The 17,762-nt window shown below is 37.4% G+C and overlaps 2 protein-coding genes across 5 annotated transcripts in view; one reads left to right on the forward strand and one right to left on the reverse strand.

The window, feature by feature from the left end:
* LOC118273899 (protein fem-1 homolog CG6966) overlaps positions 1-11,912 on the forward strand; it is a 52,766-nt gene extending 40,854 nt beyond the window's left edge. For 2 of the 4 annotated variants that reach the window (XM_035591092.2, XM_050707882.1), the window contains exons 2-8: positions 6,473-6,635; positions 7,704-7,904; positions 8,094-8,312; positions 8,415-8,607; positions 8,767-9,418; positions 9,786-9,983; positions 10,070-11,912. In XM_035591092.2, coding sequence (XP_035446985.1) covers positions 6,473-6,635; positions 7,704-7,904; positions 8,094-8,312; positions 8,415-8,607; positions 8,767-9,418; positions 9,786-9,983; positions 10,070-10,318 — 1,875 coding nt within the window. In that variant the 3' untranslated portion in view covers positions 10,319-11,912. Of the gene's footprint in view, positions 1-2,769; positions 3,005-4,042; positions 4,195-6,472; positions 6,636-7,703; positions 7,905-8,093; positions 8,313-8,414; positions 8,608-8,766; positions 9,419-9,785; positions 9,984-10,069 lie in introns of those variants that run through there. The other 2 variants (XM_035591089.2, XM_035591093.2) reach the window with 2 other exon arrangements.
* Positions 11,913-12,506: 594 nt separating this feature from the next.
* Positions 12,507-14,368, reverse strand: LOC118273900 (uncharacterized). The gene is made up of 3 exons (XM_035591094.2): positions 14,200-14,368; positions 13,494-13,730; positions 12,507-13,136 (listed from the first exon to the last, which is right to left on the reverse strand). Exons 2-3 carry the CDS (start codon positions 13,712-13,714, stop codon positions 12,662-12,664), a joined length of 696 nt encoding a protein of 231 aa, XP_035446987.2. The 5' UTR covers positions 13,715-13,730; positions 14,200-14,368; the 3' UTR covers positions 12,507-12,661.
* Between the last annotated feature and the right edge of the window lie 3,394 nt (positions 14,369-17,762).

Here is a 17,762-nt window from a genome sequence, read left to right on the forward strand (position 1 = left end):
TTGTTAGCAGACATAAAAGTCAAAGAATGTATTTCAAATAAAACGTACAGGTACTTTTGAAACAAATAAGTACTATGATTTGATCTTGATGAAAAGTACCAGCACTGCCTACCTCGTCGGGGAATATAAGGTGTAACTTCATGCGTATGATCTAAACTACAATCGACTTGATTATAAAAATGCCAATTCTTGTTAACTCAACCGTTGAACCGTTAGACTCAAGTACAGAAGTGAAGTATTGACAGATCATTGAGAGAGAGAAAAAAGAAGTAGGTCCTAGTCGATTGACCTGACCTAACGTGTGAATCATTTTCGAGCTCAAGTATCCTCCTCACCCATTGCCACATACCTTGTAATTTTGCGACTGACACAATTTGTAAAAACTAACGGTTATCACCCGATAATTGACTTTATTGTGTCAGTAGTAGAGCTCATAATGCCTAATTAAGCAAGTTGCATGAATCATTACAGCTGCGCAATTCTTTTTAGATTTACATTAGCCTCGTAACAATCACGATTGGGCGTTAATTATTACCTGATACATGTATCTTTAAATTATAAGTGGAACATAAAGTTCTCGAGAAAAACAACCTATTGGAATTTTTATTTTTCCAAATCCTCTAAATACGTCATTCGAGAAGATATGAGATTAAAAAACATTATAAAGGCATTATTTATTGATTAACATACGTATCTAATATAAACAACAATTTAATTATTTTGTTTATTTACGCATACGTAATGTACGCAAGATCTATAGCTTAATTATTAGTTCGTTAAAATCAGTTATAGAGAAAGTAAAAGATTATTTAAACTACGTTTTGTAACATTATGTGCGTTTAAGAAAAATAAATTAAGACAAACACATAATTGCTTAGGTCGTTAGTGAGATCAGACTAGAACTAGACTAGACAATTAGAGTTACATAAAATAAGTCAAATAAAATTAAATAACCGTAAAACTCATTAGACGTGAAATAATTCTATTTGTTTGAAGATTAAATACCAAGTAAACAATCATTAAAGAGCATATTTCACTTTTAAAATAAAAACAGACATTTACACGGAAGTAAAATTTAAAATTATGCGAGTTCATGCCGTAAATGGATGCAGAAGGTACAATAGCCTTATTAAAGTAAAGACATCGTGAAGCTCGTAATTTTTGGGTCATCAGACAAACAATTATCTTTAATATTTATTATTTATCCTTCCCTTGACTAAAGTGTTAATGACCCCGGGTCTGAGGACAGAAGTCAGTGCCCAACGCTTATGCCAAAAAACCAGATGACGTAATCACTCAATAAAATGTCAGTCTGATCACACATTTTAAATTCTTCAACATCGTATTGTACGTGCAAATCTGATTCGTCATATTTTGAACCATTCCTTTAATTTCTATAGAAATTACGCAACAAATATGTATGTAAGAGGCACGTGTGATTGTTATTGTTAAAACGTGAGTGACTTGTATTCTAGCCATCTTTCAATTGAACAATCAGACTGTTTATTGTCATTGTTATTACATATATTGAAAGTCCTCTTATTTACTTTGCTTACTATTACATAGTGTTTATTGATTATGAAATAAATTCCTTATTTCTATGTATGTTAAGTTGGATTTCCCTCTTGAATTTGACACATGCGTTATAACCATCTCGATAGATACGATTAATCAACAAGCGAAATTCTAAGAAAGATTTCCTTCCCGACGTTTGCTCGCTTTGAACTTTGCTCAAGCTTACAAAATCATATGCTGAATTAGCTTCAATAATTCCGAAAAGTAATTAACTGCTGATTTCTATATCCGTATAAACTTTCAAGAGAAGAGCAAAGGTATTCCTATTTAATACGCACCTATGGCTCCTCTGGTGTTGCGGGTCAAAAAAAAACGGTCTCAATTCAAAATCTTAAGATTAAGATTGGTTTTTGACATTAGTTCTATAGAGTTTCTGTCAAAAATGAGGATTGTGGATTAAGATCGCTTATTGAAATTAGCAGCAAAACGATCTAAGTTTATCTCGGTTTTCGGATAAGGCAAACGTTTACTAATTACTTTAATTGACGGCAAATATCTGTATTCTGTACTCACATACCTAGTCTTTCGTCACCTTGTCTTCCGTTATTTATCCAAGATCGTAACATCTATGCGACTATGTCACTGCTTATCGAAATATTTGTTTTGTATCAGTTTACTGTACAATTTACATTAAATTACTTTAAGCATGTAACACGTATCGCAGTAATGTTGTTTAGTTTTTTTGTCGAAAACTGAGTCGCAGACATGTGTGATTTTTTGCAAGTTATACTATAAAATATAACTATAATTACTATGCTTATCCGATACAAAACAAAGATAACATAAATATGTCATATGATTGTAATAGAACATTTGCAAAGACAGTAAGATAATACAGAGAATTAATGCATTTAAGAGTAGTTAACGGCCCATACATTCTCAAAGCCTCAAGGTCAAGCATTACGTGTATCCCCTGGAGAAACCCCGCATATAAATAAATCTGTTATTAAGAATATCACCGTGTCTCACTGCGGTTAACTTACCTTATAAATACTGCCCGTGAACAGTGATCGCTGCCATTTATGGATGAGGAGCTCAGACGTAGACACGATGTTCATAACTAGGCCATAACATATCTTACCAAAAATTTATTGTGTACATCAAACTCTGTGTTACATGGTGACCTTGAAGTAAAATCTATAAACAAAGTAAATATTCCATCTTGAACTATTAACATCTTATACATATTTACAGTGATCAAATATTTGAGAAGACATGACAATGTGGTGTGGTGAATAAAGTGTGTTGTTAGTCGTTAGTGATATAGGAATAGTGAATATTATTGAGTGTATTCTGTGATGTCTTGATAACAATGTCTGCTGGTGTGTGGGACCTGATGCCGTCGAGAGGCCGGTGGATCGAGACGCTGCGGCACTGCGGCAAGACGCTGCTGCGCCGACAGAGGCGGCTGCTAAGGAGGTTAAAGAAGGTATTGTGTAACCAGATAAAGTTGGATTTGCGTGCTCCCACGACATTGAAATATCGTTGTCTTTTTACTACTAGTAAACGAATTATATTTTATAAACGTTATTTGCGTCCTTTTCTGTTATCCTCAATAATAATTTACAAGCAGTCAAGTAAAAAAGTTATTTAAATAAATCGCTTGGAATGTTATGAATTATAAATCTGATAAGGATATAATAGGCTAGTCCAGTGTTTTAGGTGACTAATAAGATCAACAACTTTAATAATTAGGGATACCAGATTCTTATACAAGTTGCTGTAGGTATAGGTACAAACATAGAGAGAGACTATGGAACGCCAATTGCTACGATTCTTACATACCAAGTTGCTGCAGTTTTCTAAATGACATTAAACATTTATAATGCTTAATAATATAATTAGATGTTACTATGATGCAGACTTGATGCAGACTTTCATTCCATTATTCATTCACTAGATGCAGAAAATTAAGCAGTACCTATTTTCTTTAATATAAAAATGAATCTCTAAATGTTTTGCTAAGCTCAAATCTTTAGATAGCTGACCCGATTTCGCAGATTATTTTTTGTTGAGTTTGTTATTGTTAATGTTAACAGAATGTTCTTTGTAAGAAGAAAAAAACAACTGAGATGCGCAGTAGAATAGTACCTTATTATAATTTCATAATTTATTGACTACCGAAAATGGTAATTTGTCATTTGTAATTCCAATAAAACATTTCATAAAAAAGTTTAATACACAAATATCATGAATTTTAAAAGTTAATCACAATATTCATTGTCATTTTCATTGTTTTGTCGGATTTTATTTTTGAACATTTTATTCGTTTTATTGAAGTATACGACTTATACATAATTAGCATTATTTATAAAATTAAAACGAGTGTTTATAAAGGTGATATTGCAACATTAAAACGTAGCGTCGAACATGAATGTTGCTTATTGTTGATCTGTCGGCGCAACAGTCACGGACACCAGTACAATACGAAATTGTGAAATAACTTATTTTCATTTGTTCATTGTCTTTGCACTATTTAATTAGCTACGGCTTTGTATTGATGAGTCAGTATTGTGTCTGATCACTGTAGAGATTAACATCTCCTGTATTTGTTATGATATCGAAGATATAAAATTGTCTATTGTTTGTTTGTCGCTGCTGTGATTGTCACTACAACTTGTAAGTCCTTACTAATATTACAAAAGTTTGTGAGTTTTATGTGTTTGTATGCATGTGGGTTACTCAATTATGTCAAAACGGCTGAAGGGATCCGGATGTAATTTTGAACAGGGGTAGATTATGGTCTGGAATAACACAGGACCTTTTATCCCATTAGAACGCGGGCGAAGTCGCTGACAGAAGTTAGTTTTTGATATAATCTTGTAAACCTATTATGTAACCATATTTTTTTATTATGTATCTAACTTGGTTATCATTATTTACTAATGTGTGATTGTGTTCTATGTTCTGGCGACAACTATCTATGTATCGTTAGCTGGCAATCAATTTCTAAACCATCGAAACGGATACAACGTAAAATATCGCAAGAGACACTCCATACTCCAACTAAGATTATTATTTTTAGAATTATTAAACATGTTAAAACTTGTTTAATAATTCTAAAAATAAGATCAAGCAAGGTCACGCAGTTGTTTGCGTGCATGTGCATTATATAATAATTATATAAAATTACTAATATCGCTCTTAAATTACCTACAGTAGGTAGGCAGTACAGAACTTGAACTTGAAAAAAAAAAGCAGTTGAACTTAACTTGACATATTATAAACAAAACGACAGCACACCATGCCATTGATATTTTGGTCCTTGCTAATTTCCATATTTCATATGGAATTTTCTGGTGGTTATTGGAGGCTCAATCTTCCCCTCCCTCCATCCCCATACCCAAAACTCTCAATCTCAAAGCTCCTATCTCCAAATTGTAACACTTCTGGTGTTGTGGGTGTTCATGGGCGGCGACGATTGCTTACTATCAAGTGATCCGCCCGAGTTCATTTGCCGTCGTATCTCGTATCCCACAAAAGGTGGTTCTTTAACGGTTCTGATGTTTAACTATACGAAGCCAAAATGCTTCTTGACATTAATAGTAAAGAAGGAAAATACAAATCGAAATAGTTTGCAGTACTTTGAAGTATTGCAGCCGGTGCAGGTACTTGTCTAACTAAACAAATATATTGACCTACTATCTGGTTTGTATTACATATTCTCGAAGCAATGAACTCCAGTTTGTTCAACTCCAAACATCAAATTATTTTACAAAGTCAAAATTCTTTTGGTGTCTGTTTGTACAGTCTACTGTGTACATAGTATATTTATTGGTATCGCTAACATATGTATTAGCACCAGTTGAAGCGGTGACCCGCATTAAGCTAAACCTTGTTTATTTGGCTTCTTACTTGGAAGGTCGGTCGGCCAAGGTTATGATCGTAATAAATTTGAACCTGAGCTCTAAATCCTTCAGGGATTCTCGGGTAGCATTCAAATAAGTTAGGGGTTACTCGTTTTAAAGACATTTTGTGCCCGGAAAGGTAGTAATATTATCTTGCCATTGTAATCGTAAAGTTAAGCACGCTTTATTTTATAGTAATCAAATTAGTACAGTTTGTTGAAAATTTTTTTACGTGTGTGATAGTAATCAGTCTTAGAAAAATGTTTAACGTATGACGATCGAGTACTTCCTACTACTACAAGTTAAGAAAAAAAAGTCAACTAGTATTAACGTGGACAGGGGCAGTCGCAGGAGAGCATTATACCGACCTCATTACAGGTCTTCCTTCTTTATATGGACCCAAAAGATATTTAAAGAACATTTTAAACTACCTACCCTACTCCGAGGATGTCAAACCAGTTCGACATAATGTTCGCTTCTGTCCAGCCTTACTGCATTTCCTTAATCCTATTTTCATCAATTTAAATCGTTTTAAAAATAAATCGGCGTGCAGGTGTATTTACAGGTGTTCCGTACCTATACTCGTGTCGCAAGCGGTGTTGCGCCATGAATCGGTGCGGGCGCGCTTGCCAAACTTCGTTGTTATTATATCTGGGGATTTCACTTTTGCGAATCTAAACCTGACATTCTGTAAACCGGCTAACGACGGTGTTGTTTATGTCCTTTTTTTTTACGATACCTGTTACTTAGAAACATTATGACATTAATAATAATTTGTGTTAAACATTCTGGTCTTGGAATAGATTTACTTATTTTTATTTTTTAATACAGGTCTAAGATTAGTAATTTATACAAAAATTTAATACCTACGAACCTAATAAGGGACGAGCTTATAGACAGAGTCGGAACGCGATTCCAGACTAGGTCGGGTACGTTGCGATTTTATTGAACTTTAAGCCGAGAATCGGATATCTTTATATTACAGAAAATTGTTATTACGATAGGTAATTAGTAACGTGGTTATAACGAGTTGTGTCTGTTGGTTCCAGGCGTACCTACACAGTTGGCGCTCTGCAGACGAGCTGAACATGTTGGTGGGTGCGAAGGTCGGGGGAGCGACGCCACTAGTCATCGCTTGCAGAAACGGTCATTACGACGTCGCCGAGTATTTAATCGAGAGATGTAAAGCGGACATCGAACAACCTGGTTCAGGTAACACACACACTTATTTTAACGAAAGAAACAAAAACAGTATCATACAATTTCTCGTCTGTCATCGGTGCGTTACCATATTTCAAATTCACATCCACATTGCACTCAGACCTGGAACAACAATTAGTGGATCTCACTAACTTTTTTTTTAAATCACCAGGTTATCATTTTGTTCAATTGTTACCTCCCAGCTTGATGTGGGGTCCGTAATACTGAGCCGTGCATGTGTTATCGGATACACCGGTAAATGAACAGATCACAAATCGCCTGATGGTAAGCAATCTGCGCCGCCCATGGACACCCGAAACACCAGAAGCGTATAAGTTCTTTGCCTTTTGGGGGTTAGGATAGGAATTTGAGGATTGTTGGGTGGGTATTCGGGGATTGGGGAGGGCAACTCACTACGACGACGAATGAAACAACGTAAGCGTTGATTCAATTCGGTTTTTGTGAGGCCGTGGTATCTATTGATCAGGCCGGCCCATTGGCTCCTCACACTTACGACTTGTATCAGCGATTTGCCATACTTTTTTTTGAAATTATTCCTCAACGACCAGTCATGTGGCCAATTCGACATTCACTGTCGGCATAACGCGTCAGTTATTCAGGACGCAGTTATAATAAATCAGTAGCTCCTCTCTTAGATATGTACTTACTAAGTAATATATAAATATTTGTTTCAAGCCATGTCGTCACGGGTTGGGTTGTCGTAACTGCTTTCCAATTGCGTCAATACATTGGCCAGTAGCCATTTCACTACAAATTGTTTCACTAAACCTCGGCGACATTTTTTTTATGTTGACAGAGTTAAAACTTAATTATAACGTGTTTCGAATGATCAGTGTTAAATGATTACCGCATTGCTCTATAGTTAATACTTAGATACCTATGTGGTTATTTAAAGTAAAACAATTATTATATCTTGTACCTAAATAGGTTAAAAAAAGAGAGAGAACTCGAGAAAATTCTCGAAGCTTAAAATTAATTATATTTTTCCCTTTTTCCACTATATACTATAAAAATGTTTTGAATGAATGTATAATACATTTGGCAATTGAAATGTTGCAGTGACATTCGACGGTGAGACGATAGAGGGCGCGCCCCCGCTGTGGTGCGCCGCGGCCGCCGGCCACCTGCCGCTGGTGAAGCTGCTGGTGCGCGCCGGCGCCAACGTCAACTCCACCACGAGGACACACAGCACGCCGCTCAGGGCAGCTTGCTTCGACGGCCATTATGATATCGTTAAGTTCCTAGTCGACAATGGTGCCGGTAAGTCAAGCCACTGTGCAAAAATACATTTACATTTTCAACGAGGAACCTACAGATTTTTCTATTCTTATCTATTCATGCAGAGTACACTTAAATACCTTTACATTAGCAATAGGCGGATCTGAGGATATTATGTTACTGTAACTATACAAACATGTGAAAATAAATAGATAATGCTTTTGTTTTCAGACATAGAAATAGCAAATCGGCACGGGCACACGTGTTTAATGATAGCGTGCTACAAAGGCCACATTAGAATCGCTAAGTACTTGTTATCGCTTAATGCCGACGTGAACAGAAAGAGTGTCAAAGGAAACACGGCGCTACACGACTGCGCAGAGAGCGGCTCCCTCAATATACTCAAAATGCTGTTAGGATACGGAGCCACTATGGACGTAGATTCATACGGTAAATATTTTCATATTGTTCATTCCCTTCTAATGATTTTCTGTCTTGATTAATTCACTCTTAAGATGCAAGTATATTAACGTATCATTTGTTGGTCCGCAGGTATGACGCCACTCCTAGCAGCATCAGTTACCGGACACACACATATAGTAGAACACCTTATAAACGCTGAACATGGACTTGTAACAAGACAACAGCGCATCGATGCGCTAGAGCTGCTCGGGGCCACCTATGTGGACAAACGACGCGACATGGTCGGGGCGCTCGCATTGTGGAAGAGAGCCATGGACGACAGGTAATATATTAATATCATTATTCCAAGTACTTCCCAATTGAAGTTCCTTAACCTGTTGTATGGTGGTGTATAAGACACAATAGAAAACGCATTGCGTCTTCCGTAGATCTGCGCTCTACTACAGAATACTTTTTTAAAATAATTCTTGTGTGTTTTCAGATTCCCTGCGGACGGTAGCGAACCCATTCCTAAGCCTAAAGACGTCCCACGCATAGAAGCTTACGACTTTGCGGTGGAGCCCAGCAATGCGCAACAACTAGAGGAAATACTCGCCGACCCCGACGGCATGAGGATGCAGGCCCTGGTGATCCGCGAGAGGATCCTGGGCCCGGCGCACCCCGACACGTCGTACTACGTGCGCTACCGCGGCGCCGTGTACGCGGACGCGGGGCGCTTCGTGCGCTGCCGCCAGCTGTGGCACCACGCGCTCGACATGCAGCGCGCCGTGCTGCCGCCGCTGTCGCCGCTCACGCAGTCCTCGCTGTACTCCTTCGCCGAGCTGTTCTCCTACATGCTGGCCGAGCGCGCGCGGCCCCCGCTGCGCGGCCGCATCGTGCCGCCCGTCACCTTCGAGGACATCGAGCCCGTCTTCTCCAAGGCGCTCGACGAGATCCACCGCGGCACGGAGCTGCTGGACTCCAAGCTCAGCATCGACCGCGAGCAGACGCTCAGCACGCTGCAGCGAGTGCTCGTCATCTCGCTGCACCTCGCCGCGCTCATGGCGCGCCTGCTCGAGGAGCCCGACTGTACCGAGGAGGTGTCCCGGAAGATCCACAAGGCTGTGTATTCGCTCGTCAAGCTAGACATTACGGTGAGTGTTCAACCTTTTGTGGCGTTACAACACAACTATTATTTAAACGTCGTATGTTAACATTTTATAACGACTTGTAATAATTAATAAGTATTAAAAAAAGCTCGTAAATTAACAGCGTGGTATCAAGAAAGTAAGGTATATAACGCCCTATTCCCATTTTCATTAATACAAAATTCTCTCCTGCACAGCAAAATTACAGAGTTAAATGTGCTATAATGGTAATATAATTTCACTGAGTTTAATAATGCTTTGAAAGATGAATCTAGTGCAATTTTCATTGAGTTTACACTTTCATTTACATAAGGTATTTCGGAGGCATCGTAGTTGAGATCGTGAGATTGTAAAGACTTGTGGTGTGTTGCAGGTCCGCCAGGGCCGGTCTGCGCTGCACGTGGCGTGCTCGGCCGAGGGGGCGCGGGGCCGCGGGGGGCGCGCGTGGCTGGCCACGGAGCCCGCGCCCCCCGCGCCCCCGGCGCGCTTGGTGACGCTCATGTTGCGGCTGGGCGCGCCGCCGGACGCGCGGGACGCGGACGGGAACACTCCGTTGCACCTCGTCTGCAAGGTATGTACATGAATGCCACTTCGCCATTTGTTGCGATGACGTATTTGTGGGCCGAGTCCGATGACGATGACGTTGGTCTGCCGCAGCTGAACCCGTGCCCGGCGGAGGTGGTCCGCGAGCTGCTGGCGCACGGCGCGCACATCGACACGGTGAACTACGAGGGCGAGACGGCGGAGCAGATCCTGAAGGCGTCGGCGCAGAGCCTGGCCAGCATCGTGAACCCGCTGCGCTACACGTCGCTGCGCTGCCTGGCGGCGCGCACGGTGAAGAACTACCGCCTGCCCTACCGACACGTGCTGCCGCTGTGCCTCTACTCCACCGTGCTCACGCACTGACCGACACGTACGTTTTCACACTTGTACTTTTGTTTCAATCGTTATTTAGCGTTTTAGATTGGAATGATCAGTGCATATTTTAGGAACTTTTTGAGGCTACGTATTCTTTTAATTCGTTGTAATACCACCGAATTCGATACCTTTACTTGATAAACTGCCATACGAAATAGACTCATAAGGCAAAGGTATGATTCGGGTTTATACTAAAATTGAGAACAAAGGAGAACTTAGATAATTAGTGTAGTCAAAGAAGCGATTAACGCCGACGCCTGCCGTCTAGGGTAAAGTTATTATAAGTAGTTGGAATGTCAGTTTTAGCATAAACTTGGTGTTACTCTGATGTCTATTTTGTCACAGTATTGTAAAATCGGTAGCTCAGCTCAAAGCGGAATTTATATGTTACTATGTATTATATCGATACTATTTACTAGTATAACTTCATAATTCTGTGAATTTATGTTTTATACTTAGTTTTTCTTTTTAATTAACTCTCATAGTTTATACATTTCAAATCTATATTGTATCGTATTGATTAATTATTATTTTATAATTTTATTGTCCATTGACCGTATGATTGAAGGTACTATAGCATTATTTTTGTACGTGTCAAATATAACGTCCTTGTAATTGGTAGTATAATGGTACCATATAGAAATAAAATTTCAGTGCTGTGCCGTACGTGATTTGAATAGATGTAATTATGTACATTGGGATAAGTAAGACGAACTTTTTAATATAACATATAGTTTATGTATCAGCAAAATTACTGTTGGCGCTTCGAGGCGCCTGGTACAAGGAGTGACGATGCTCTTTATTGTGGGTATTACAGAATAAAATCACCATCTATGTCACAAATATTATTTGAACCTTTTTATTCGAAGCTCAAATGTAAAATCATTACTATGTATAATTTCCACGTGATAACCCCAATGGATGGATTTAGTCTCCTCTATGAAGGTGGACTTTATGAAATTTCGCAATGGTTATAAATAGATGAAGCTGGCCGATGGAACCGTGTACATACATTACAGGATCTCGCAGAATGATGGAGCCATAGCTAACTGTTCTACTAAATAAGTTTGATTTACTTCATTTTTGGACTGTTTTACAAGATGACTTGATCTGTTTGTAATCGTTGGCGTGTCCGTGATATTTGCTTTTATTATTTGACTATGACTGTGGCGCTGCGTCGTTGCACAGTTGGACTAGAGTCAGTAATCGAGTGTTATCGACCTAAATCCTATCTCTAGTCCTCTATTATTTTAGTACATCTTGGACTTATTACACTAACAACTTTATTTCTATGTCAGTGATCATCGCTTTATGCATATATCAATGTAAAAACAAATTAGACGTAAGTAGGCATATTAGAAATTAATGGAGATACGTATAAATTGGTATTGTATATTATTAGTAAATTGGATAACGACAAAGTAAACTATTAGTACTGAATTGTTAAACAGTTGTTGGAATTTTGTAACAACGATATTGTTCGCTACTTTGTGTGTATTTCCTTATAGTATATTGTAAATTTAGTAATACTGCGTGATTATATGCTAGTTATTTTTGAAATTAATAAAATGCTTTAAAATAATATGTTGTTTTCTTACAGTTGCTTTTTAAAAGGAGATCTCAATATAAATATGTATATGCAAATGAACATTACTCTGTATGCTTATCATAATTACACATACACAGTAATGTGTTACGTATTATTTTATTTTTAGCCGTGATCATCCCACTACAGGCCTCACTATTCTCTTTCCTCTCCTCTTTGTGCAGAGCTTCCTGTGGCCACGTATACAGTATACATAACATATTACACTACAATGTAATGTTGTTACGATTAATAATCAATTTGTGGGATTGTCACTTGTTTCCTTGTGGTGACAAAGTGAGATGTAATGAGTGGGAATGATCGAGGTTGCAAAATCATTGTTTATTAAAAATAATCTTAGTATTATAGAATAGTTTGGTGTATTACCGAACCTATAACTGAGTGGTGTGTCTATCAGCCCATAAATCATGATCATTGTTAAAAGTTTATGACGGCCCACCGTTGGACTTGGACTATAGGCTTCTTCTCCTATGTAAATATTAAGTTGGTGTACAGGAGATTTGTCTTCTTAGTTAAAACAATGATTAACTACAATTATTTAAACCAGGTACAAAATAATTTACACGCCAGATCATGTTAGGTTTATTAAGAATTTGATACAAGATTATAATATTATAATGCTGATGCTATATATCGATATAACAACAGATTTAATGAAAATATATAAGGTGTGTTGTACAACACATATGTATAACTTTTGACTTGTGCATGCATGACACAGTCACTCAATCCTGGAACAAGCACTTAAATTCAGGTTTGTCATTGATCAGAGTTTCCAACTCCTTTGTGGTAGCCTCTGGAAACATCATCCACACGACTTTCGCTGAGGGCATCTTACTTTTCAAGACCTTTGCCATGGTAACTCCTTTGGCGTTTTTGATATTACCCATCTTTATGACCAGATCCGCGGGAAGCTTTTTCACTTGAAATTTGCGCAGTCCGCAAATGAGAGGCCAGAACGAGAAACAATGTATCATGTACTCAGTGCCACTCACGGCAGACAAGTAAAGTTTGCACTTGTCATAATCATTTTGATCCCATACCAAGCCGAGTCCTTGCGGTTCGCTGGACCGTATTCTAGGGAATTTTTGCCGATTCTCGAAAACGTAAGCAGCAGTGAGAGCCATCAGACGGTTGTAAGTGAATTCATAATCCTCCACTTTGGTCTTTGGACCGGTTTTCTTTATAAGCAGTGGCGAGCTGGAACAGTAAACAAGTCATCTAAAAACCTACTAAGAAAATAACTGTCAATATAATAATTTATTATACACTTAGGCAGATACATGACTTTGGATTCTGTTTGAGGAAGCGGCCGAGAGTCATTAATGCCAGGACCACCCGCAGGACACGGCGGAGCAAACGGTGGCCGTGTGCTTGGGCTAAGTCCTAGCGCCGGCAACTTCTCGCGGTCGGTTTAGTTCGGTTTTAGTTTAGATGATGGTGCGGAGCGAAAGGAATGGGAATGAATGGGAGTCTTCTCTTTCTGCGAAACAGTCAAGCTAGAAAGGAAGGAAGAAGAAGGAAGCACGTTTTTCTACAGTAAAGTTAGAAACTTACTTGCGTTCTAAATTCATTCCGTCGACGAGTAGCATTTCTCCATCTTGGATTGATTTTAGTTTCTGTCTCAACTCGTAGCCGCGTTCCAGCAACGTATCAATATTAGTATCTATACGTAAGAATTCTGAATCCTTGTACGCATGGTAAAAGTTAGGCCCATTGAACGTGGGTTTGTCCTTCTTCGAACTCGTCCTTTCAGACGTGAAAGTGAACTTCTCCATGGCAGCGCGCTTGCAACTGCAATGAAAGCATTATTATAGCTACCACAAGCTATTTGAGTAATAGGTGAACAAATTCAAGCAGTAAAAGATATTGAGTTTATTTTTCTTTGTTTGGAAATCATATTGTCTGCATGGTATGTATTATTGTATTTTTTATTTTATTTTTCCACTTTCAATTCTAATTTTGTCTAATTTAAATTCAGAATTTCGTACGAATAAATAAACTATCACGAGAGTTGGGGAGGACGTATGATTGTCTATAATATAGCTAGATTACGAGATAGATCACACCCAGATAAGGCTAGCACCTACATTTTGTAATAAATGAGAGACTACGATCGGGTCGCGATCAAATTTTACGTATACAAAATTTCAGCTCAGTCACTAACTTGTGATATTTGCTTGAAAATTTCCATTCAACACTCATACACATACTTATATACATTGCAATTTGTAAAAACTTGTAATAAAAAGGAAAGACTTACTTAAAAGTTCTTTGTTTGATGCAGGATTCTGGTCGTTAGTCTCGTTCGTAAACACGTACACACCTTATATGAATATATTTTGTATTATCTTCAGTACGTACTTAACGTAAGAGAGGAGGTACCTAGGCTCTTAAATAATAAACATAGACATTGTTAGCTTTATATGCAAAGTACATGTTAGTGCATGCCGTCATGAACGTCGAATCGACTATAATCGAATGTACGATTATAGGTACGATTGACTCGATCCAGTATCGATATTCTCATACAACCATTTTATATTACAGCTTGAATATGACGTACATAATTTTGAATCGTATTTAAAAATAATTATAAGTACTGTGTTAAATCATTTTTACGTCGAATCTTACCATGAAATTGGAATAAAACAACAATACATTATTAGAAAAAAGAAACAAGTTATTTTATTACCCGATTCCACGATATATTTTATTACTTAACGCATAATACTCAAAGCGAAAAATTCTATAGTAACTGTTTATAGTTTAGTTTTTCCACTATAAATCGACTAAAAATCTTAAATCTTTGCTGTTCACAACATCTCAACTTAACTCTCTATTGTCTGTGGTTGGAATCCCCCTAACCGTTTGGTCTAATTATTGTGACGTAGGTATGTATACTATGACGTATGTTGTATGTATGTATGTTCAATGTGACATGAAAAGGGGTGGGGGATTATATTTTGAACTTTTGAACTATTCCTAACGATGAAAAAAGATAATAAAAAGTTTAATGACATCCATGATATGTAGTATAGTGCCATCTATTAGAATATATTTGAAACTGAAACTCTTTCAAAAAGATAGACAGGTTAAGATTGAAATATTTTATAGTTTCTTTCCAAAACCTAGATTATCTATCTAGAAGGTGTTTTAGATTAATATCGATTAATTATTTTGGAAGTTATACAATATCATATGCAATAATTATTTGTGTTTGTTAAAGGGCTTATAGTTATCCTTTTCGAAAAGAGATGGCGCTTCAACATGAGCGGCGCGGCGTACACTATTGTTTGATCTATCTATTCTACTGTTATAGTTAGGTAACTTAAAATAATTTGTTGTTTTCTTGTTCATAATGAATAACACTGCTATACAGTCATTTTGCGGAAGGCATACTTGAAGTCGATTTTGTATAAGACGAGTGTGCTGATAACGGGAAAAATACCAGAATGGTCAAATTGACTCCAGTTTTTGAGATAAACGCTTCTAACATTTTCCATAAAATGCTTCAATAAATTGGCCAAAAGATGTATTTAAAATCTATTTTTATTGTTTATCTTTACAAAAATACACAAAAAACTATAGTTTGGGGTTTGGGGTAACCTTTAACTAGAATAAATAAATGAAGATCATGAAAAACTTTTTCTTTGGGATTTTCTCTTACTTTGTCAGGACAATTTCTTTTCAAGGTCCAACAAACAAAAAAAAAATTGTTTTTACAAACTCTGTGATCTCTTTTCTTTGCTTTTGTAAAGTAAACTTGCCACAAATAAAGCAAAAACTGTTAGGATCGTTTAAACAAGGTTTACGTGGAAAACTCATGTTTTTGAAAGGAAAAATTCACTTTAACACAAAACAACCGATTTATAACTGATAACTTCAGGGTCTGATAGCTATAAAGTTAAGTTGTTGCAAATAAATCCGTGAAAAGATAACAAACGTAAGTGAAAACAAATCAATGAACCATAATGTTTGAAATTTTCAATTATTTCTTAGTTCCGTTTATCTCAATAACCAGAGTGAATCAAAAATAAATAAGCATGCAGCGTGAACATCTAATATGAGTATGAACAAAAACCATTAACAAAATCCCTGCCGCAGTTTTTTTGTATAGCAGTGTAATCATTGAAACCACATCTCCTTATATAGAAATATTCTAAAATCTATCTATACAACCGTGGTTACTTTTTTATTCCTAAACAATGCGATTCTACTTGAGAGAAATATTCTGAATTAGGTACTCGTGGTCGATGTCACATGAAGGAATTATATCTCGTTATTTATAACTTACAGTTAGTATCTACAAGATATTTTAGACAGATTGTAGTAATTTTTTTTATAAAGTTGGCCCACACTTGCTTTTTCCCCGGTGTAGTCGGTGCGTTTACAAACATATAATTTCACATACACTTGATATCCAGACCCAAAGAGATGGTCCGTGCGGGAATCGAACCCGCCGCACGCTGCGCTACAGGCGATTGCCCGTCAATCGTGCAGTAAAGTCAGATACTAAAGATAACAAACAACTTCCCCAAAGATTAGGAAGTGAAATTAATGAGTTATTTAAATAATTAGGTGGTAAGCTCTTGTGTGGCGTGGAGGACTAAGTAAGCCTTTGGTCAGAAGTGGACGTCTTCTGGCTGATAATAAAAGAAAAAAATGTAACATCATTTATGTTCCTAGTACTAGGTACTTTATTCACTTAGAACTATTTTCGCAAACAATTTAAGAACAAATAAATATGTAGTAAGTAGGTAACTAGTAACGACATGTGTTACTGTTGCCATCATCACGTTCAGTTATAAAGCAAAAACCTTCAAGACATGGGTGGATAAAAATAAAAGGCTCATAAAAATGTATGAGAAACACAAGATGCGCAGCTAACAAGAGGAGCTTTATCGCCATTCGGCACTCGGCACTCGGCACTCGGCACTGCTAGTTATTCCGCGTCACCGGTAATTGTGACAAATGAACGTGTTTCGTTATACTTACAAAATAGTACGGCAAGAAACATGGATTTTTCCCGCGAATATTATACGTAATTGATAGACAAATGGCAAATGTTTTTGGTATATTTTCCTGTTGTTGATGCTTTGGTATAACAAATATTCCTGTGCAGGTTTTCAAACGCGGTTTCGAACGCGTGATGTAGGATGTTATTATAAGATTTATAGGTAGGTACAAATCTTCCTCTTAAATCGAAAATTCCTCTCAAAATCCATTGTCTAGTTCTAAAGATCTAAGCTTATATAGGGACAATCAGTGAGAAGCGACTTTGCTTTATTTTTTATATAGACATTATATATAATATTTTTATTATTATTTTTTCTCAATATTACATATTGTACTTGTTTGTAATATACACTTAAAAAATAGCTTCATGAAAAATGTTCACAATGTAATTTTACGATACGCACTAATCCTATCATGAACTTACCATTCATCTATTAAACTAGACATTAGCAATTATTGTCCAATATCGTGACAACTCAACCCTAAATTGCAATCGTATACAACAAACGTAACATTCGGGCACGTGGGTCGAACGAACCCATTGAAAAAACTAGGCACGCGCCATGTCGCAATAGAAAGACGTCGTTAAACAAAGAGGCTATTGTGCCCGAAACGATCCCGGGTGGGCAGTTATTGTACAAATACGGCTGATTCGCGGAATTCGCAGGGAGACGCTTAAAATTTGCGGGAAAAAATGGCGCGCTCGGGTGGAGACAGGCGATTGTGTGCGATAGGGTTGTTACCTCAGCCGCTCGCAACGTTTTGGGGCTGAATTCGCAAACGATTCTAGCAACAATAGTTCGTTAA

The sequence above is a fragment of the Spodoptera frugiperda genome, chromosome 3 (assembly GCF_023101765.2).
Source record: "Spodoptera frugiperda isolate SF20-4 chromosome 3, AGI-APGP_CSIRO_Sfru_2.0, whole genome shotgun sequence".
NCBI classification, from domain to species: Eukaryota; Metazoa; Arthropoda; class Insecta; order Lepidoptera; family Noctuidae; genus Spodoptera; species Spodoptera frugiperda.

Excerpts from the sequence above, each read along its gene's own strand:
- LOC118273900 (XM_035591094.2), bottom strand. The coding sequence starts at position 13,714 with ATGGAGAAGTTCACTTTCACGTCTGAAAGGACGAGTTCGAAGAAGGAC. Across the intron at positions 13,137-13,493 it reads GGAATGAATTTAGAACGCAA|CTCGCCACTGCTTATAAAGA; the intron begins GTAAGTTTCTAA and ends TTACTGTTCCAG.